This window comes from Nannospalax galili, unplaced genomic scaffold (assembly GCF_000622305.1).
Source record: "Nannospalax galili isolate Female #2095 unplaced genomic scaffold, S.galili_v1.0 scaffold636, whole genome shotgun sequence".
In the NCBI taxonomy this organism is placed as follows: domain Eukaryota; kingdom Metazoa; phylum Chordata; class Mammalia; order Rodentia; family Spalacidae; genus Nannospalax; species Nannospalax galili.
Genome location: NW_008338112.1, coordinates 892,832 through 899,035, shown reverse-complemented (window position 1 = coordinate 899,035; position 6,204 = coordinate 892,832). Strand labels below are relative to the sequence as shown.

The 6,204-nt window shown below is 36.9% G+C and overlaps 1 protein-coding gene across 1 annotated transcript in view; it reads right to left on the bottom strand.

Annotated features, from left to right (window-relative positions):
* Ttc6 (tetratricopeptide repeat domain 6) overlaps positions 1–6,204 on the bottom strand; it is a 247,768-nt gene that overhangs the window by 122,288 nt on the left and 119,276 nt on the right. Inside the window, exon 7 of the mRNA XM_017798103.1 lies at positions 1,461–1,565. Within this exon, the coding sequence (XP_017653592.1) occupies positions 1,461–1,565 (105 nt within the window). The remainder of the gene's footprint in view (positions 1–1,460; positions 1,566–6,204) is intronic.

The following is a 6,204-nucleotide window of genomic DNA, read 5'->3' as shown; positions in this document are numbered from 1 at the left end:
TGTTCCCTAAAAACGGGAGCATGTTCCCTAAAAACGGGAGCCTGTTCCCTAAAACGGGAGCATGTTCCCTAAAAACGGGAGCCTGTTCCCTAAAACGGGAGCATGTTCCCTAAAAACGGGAGCCTGTTCCCTAAAACGGGAGCATGTTCCCTAAAAACGGGACCTGTTCCCTAAAAACGGGAGCATGTTCCCTAAAAACGGGAGCCTGTTCCCTAAAAACGGGAGCATGTTCCCTAAAAACGGGAGCATGTTCCCTAAAAACGGGAGCCTGTTCCCTAAAACGGGAGCATGTTCCCTAAAAACGGGAGCATGCTTGAAAACCAAGACACCATGAGCATACTATACAGACTACATTTTAGTTTCAACCTGAGGAGAAAATGCAGCAAGTGTCGATGATGAGCAGGACCAGGGGGAGCTCCCAGCTGAGACCCTGCCAAAGGGACCTGTGTCTCTGTGCTCTCTCCTGCCTGACTGCTCTCCTAGATTGGCTTAAAATAAAGTTTGCTTATTCTACATAAGAAACATTTCATTTGGTTTTTCAGAATAGCTGCAGTCTTAAATGTGAGGCACAACCACAACGATGTTATTATTATAGCCAGCAAGTTTAATAGTGATTCTTAACTGCATAATATTTGATAATAAATATTTGATAACAAATTTTCAATTGTCTTCAAGTACCAAAAAGGAAATGAGAATACCATGAAGATCCTCTAAACAACCTATTTGACTTTATATCTTGAATCCTCAAGTAAAATATTCAAAATGAAAGCAAATTATTCTTACCTAACTACAGTAAGTTTAACATTTTATAGAATGCATAACTTGGGGCTGAAGAGATGGGTGAGTGGTTAAAAGCACTGGCTGCTCTTGAGGAGGCCCTGGGTTCAATTCCCAGCACCCACAGGGGAATCCAACGCACTCTTTTGACATCCACAGGCATTGCACAACATGGGTGCGCTTACATACATATAGGCAATCGAATCATACACATAAAATAAAAATAATAAATAAAATGTTTTAAATAAATGTATGTTATAGTTATATCTTATATGTATACTACAATTTTATGAATATAGAGATATATATTCATATACATATATAATGATACATATAACAATTATTTATGTGAATAAATATTTCTATATTATCATTCATCTAACCTGACCATGGCAATAGTTGCTTGACAAGCTATATTACAATTGTCCAGTAAACTGCTGTTGTTGTTGTTGTTGTTGTTGTTTGACACCAGATCTCTCTGTAGCCCCACCTGGCCTGAAATTAGCTATGTAGACCAAACTGGCCTCAAACTCACAGAGATCCTCCTGCCTCTACCTCCCAAGTGCTGGGATTAAAGGCTTGTGCCACCATGTCTGATGCATCCAGTAAATTTTTGTCATAAGCAATTATACAACTTAAGTATTAAATAACAACAATGACAATACAGAAAATGCATTCATTACCTCATATTTTGGATATAAATTTTCCCTCATAGTAGACTCTGGAACAGCGAATTTGGGTGCAGTTAGATTCCAAAACATCTTTGTAGGTCCCGGATATGCAGTCACCTTTGAAAATAATATTAACAATTAGTACAAATAGTAACAAACGTCCAAAAAAATAAAAAGCCCAAGCACCTGTCAAATTTTTTCTAGTTGTTGAGAAAATGACCTGATTGGTTCCACAGCCTCTGAAAGTCAGGGAAAGACGACTTTGCACACCATCAGATTTTTTTTTTAAACAGGAGCATGAGCAGTTTTAAGTGAGGCTCAGGATATGAGGAAATTAGTGAACCATACTGGAGGCAAACTGACCATTCTTAGTAAAATAGAACACAGGCATGTTCAGTGGTTAAGAGCACTGGCTGCTCTTGCAGAGAATCCAGATTCGATTCCCATGACTCCAGTTCCAGGTGATCCGATACCCTCTTCTGACAGCAAGCATTACACAACACAGGTGCACTTACACACATGCAGGCAGTAAACTCATACACATAAAATAAAAATAATAAAATATTTTTTAAAGCCAGGCATGGTGGCGCATGTCTGTAGTCCCTGCACTTGGGAGGCAGAGACAGGAGGATCTCTGTGAGTTCAACGCCAGCCTGGTTTACATAGTGAGTTCCAGGCCAACTGGGGCTACAGGGAGACCCTGTCTCAAAAAGACCAAAAAAAAAAAAGTTGCATTAATATTGTTAAACACTACAAAGCCATTAAAGTACATTAAAGTACAAAAATAACAATCCATAGATAGGTCTTACACAGTATTGGAAGTAAAAGTTTCAGAAAGTTCCATTCAAAATTATTATTTCTATAAGTTTGTCTAGGACACACACAAAAAGATATCTAGGATCACAAATACATACAGTAAAGTGTGATGTTATATACTTGAAAGGCCACAATTCTACAACCTACCTTGGGTAGGGAAGAAAAGATATAAAAAGAAGAATATTAAAGGACTTAATTTAATGATTTTTTTTTAAAGGAAGCAAGCATGCCAAACGGTTTATATTTGTGAACTCAGTAGTATTTCCCCAGTGTTTAACAGATTGGCTTCTCTGTTTATTTATCTTTAAAGTTGTTCCAAATAAAAAAATAATCAGAACTAAGGATTTTATGAAATCAAAACTATTCTGGATGCTATGAGAATTGAGGTTACATGGCATTATGTATTCATCAAAAGCCACTGAACTTTGAAGCCCAAAGACTGAATTTTAATATAATGCAAAGGTTCAGGAATCATTTAGGAAGTCAAGAAGAATCCCAGAGTAGAATACAAAATGTAACAAAACAAGCTAATGTTTTCACAATAAATTATCAACATATTATTGATTAGTGGAACAGCTCACAAAAGGAGGTAGGGGGAAGTTGTTGATCTCTGTAAGAGGAAATGAATGAACTGTATGTAAAACCAAAGGCAGAGGAACAGCACATGTAGCATTGCTCTTTGGATGATCAGGTACCCACAGGAATGTGCACTAACAATTCTCATACTGATATACGCAAATGCTAGAATTCTAAAATTAAGTAGGTCAGTGAAGGATGTTGGAGCCAATCTGTCATTGTTGGAATGAGAGTTTAAAGATAAACAAGTGGAGAGCTAGAACAATCCATATCACAGTGAATTCATGAACTCATGTTTAATTTAAATATGGACAAAGGTGCTTGCACCTCGAAATACTTAGAGAAACACATATGTCTATGAGTTCCTGTACACAGACACACACTCTTGCTTTGTTAGTTCACAAGGCATGGAAGCAATGCCCACGTAGCAGCAAGCATACCTACTACTTAGACCTTCGTTTCTCTAGGAAATGGAACAATGATGCAGAACAGAAACAGCTATTCTAAAACAAAGGCAGGAAATGCATAAGATGAGCCTGGAATATATTGTACTACAGGAAATTAAGAAACTCCTTTTAAAAAAGAAGTCTAAGCTATCTTGTACTGCCAAAAAGTAAAGAACTGTTAAGACAGAAACTCATAATGATGAGGCACCCAGGGGGATATAGGAACCAACTGAGTTACGAATAGCTGAAGCTCAAACAATTTTAGCAGTAGTAGTATGAGTAATAAAAATATAACCCAAAGCACAAATATAAATATAAATATTTATAAATATATATGAACAATGCTAATATCAACAGATGACAGAAGAGATACATAGATAAACAATAAAACAAATTTCCTATACAAAAGATTCCTAGTTAATTTTTGTAGCTATTCTACTCCCAGAAGTAGAGCATAATTCCCAACTCCATAAGTGTGACTGCACATAGTGGTTTCCTTTAAAAAGTACAATGCAGGAAAGGGGGGAAGCTGTAAGGGGAGTAACTCTAAAGATCACCTCACCAGGTGACCAAGATCAACAGCAGCCCTCTGATGTCACACTGACAACATAGCCTGGATGAGAACAGTCTACTTCCTCCCAAAGTCTCACAAACCAATCAGATCAGAGTCAGTCAACTTTCACTGGACGCAGTCGACAAAATACCTGACTAGTAATTCCTAAAACTGTCAGTCATTGAAATAAAGGAACTCTGAGACTCTATCACAGCCAAAATGAAACCAAAAAGACAGGACAGCTAAATGCATTATGTGCTGGATGGGATCCTGGAACATAAAAATAATAGGCAAAAACCAAGGGAAATGAATGAACTGTAGGCCTTAGCTAATAACAATGCACCAATACTGGTTTTTTTAATTGAAAAAAAGACATCACATTACCGCAGATGTCTTCCAGGGCTGCCAGAACTAAGAGCCCTTGCAACAGAAATGAGTTCCCTCACAGTCCTGGAATCAAGGCGCATGCTCCCTTGGAGACTCTAGAGCAGAGTCCTTCCTGGCTTCTCCCAAGCTTCTAGGGACCACTGACAATCCTGGGTATTCCTTGACCAACAACTGCATGATTCCCACCTCAGCCTCTGTTGTCACATGACCTTTGTCCCTGTACGCCCTGCTTTAGCATATCATTCTCCTTTTCCAAAGACGCTATTCCTATTGGAGCTAAGACCCACGCTATAGCAGCATAATCTTGTTCTGAAATTCTTATTTACATCCAAAAGTCCTCATTTCTAAAATAAAGTCGCATTCATAGTACCAAAGATAAGGACTTGGACTTATCTTCTGTGAAGGACTGTTAGTATAGTATAGTGTAGTATAGTATAGTATAGTGTAGTGTAGTGTAGTGTAGTGTAGCGTAGCGTAGCGTAGCATAGCATAGCGTAGCGTAGCATAGCATAGCGTAGCGTAGCATAGCATAGCGTAGCGTAGTATAGCATAGCGTAGCGTAGTATAGTATAGTATAGTGTAGTGTAGTATAGTATAGTGTAGTATAGCATAGCATAGTATAGTATAGTGTAGTATAGTATAGTATAGTATAGTGTAGTATAGTATAGTATAGTATAGTGTAGTATAGTATAGTATAGTATAGTGTAGTGTAGCATAGCATAGCATAGCATAGCATAGCATAGTATAGTATAGTGTAGTATAGCATAGCATAGCATAGTATAGTATAGTGTAGTATAGTATAGTGTAGTATAGTATAGTGTAGTATAAGTCGCATTCATAGTACCAAAGATAAGGACTTGGACTTATCTTCTGTGAAGGACTGTTAGTATAGTATAGTGTAGTATAGTATAGTATAGTGTAGTGTAGTGTAGTGTAGTGTAGCGTAGCGTAGCGTAGCATAGCATAGCGTAGCGTAGCATAGCATAGCGTAGCGTAGCATAGCATAGCATAGCATAGCATAGTATAGTATAGTGTAGTATAGTATAGTATAGTGTAGTATAGTATAGTATAGTATAGTGTAGTATAGCATAGCATAGTATAGTATAGTATAGTGTAGTATAGCATAGCATCGCATAGCATAGCATAGCATAGCGTAGCATAGTATAGTATAGTATAATATAGTATAGTATAGTGTAGTATAGTGTGCTATAGCATAGCATAGTATAGTATAGTATAGTGTAGTATAGTATAGTATAGTGTAGTATAGCATAGCATAGCATAGCATAGTATAGTACAGTATAGTATAGTGTAGTATAGTATAGTGTAGTAGTGTAGTGTAGCGTAGCGTAGCGTAGCATAGCATAGCGTAGCGTAGCATAGCATAGCGTAGCGTAGCATAGCATAGCGTAGCATAGCATAGCATAGTATAGTGTAGTATAGTATAGTATAGTGTAGTATAGTATAGTGTAGTATAGCATAGCATAGTATACTATAGTATAGTGTAGTAAAGTATAGTATAGTGTAGTATAGTATAGTGTAGTATAGCATAGCATAGTATAGTATAGTATAGTATAGCATAGTATAGTATAGTGTAGTAAAATATAGTATAGTGTAGTGTAGTATAGCATAGCATAGCATAGTATAGTATAGTATAGTATAGCATAGTATAACGTTATATACTGTTGTATTAATAATAGGGCAACAGGGTATGAGGTATGAAAAAAATCTCTGTACTATCTTTGTAACTTTTTTTTTTGCAAAACACTTGTCTTCAGTAAAAGTTTAACAGAACAATAAAAAGAAAAGAAAAATCTTTTTTAAAGTTGCATTAAAAAAATGGGCATTCCCCATAGACCAATGGAACAAAATTGAAGACTGAAATATGAGTAAATGCAATTTCAGCCACCTGATATTTGACAAAGGGGCCAAGAACATTAACTGGAGGAAAGACAGCATGTTCAGCAAATGGTGCTGGCAA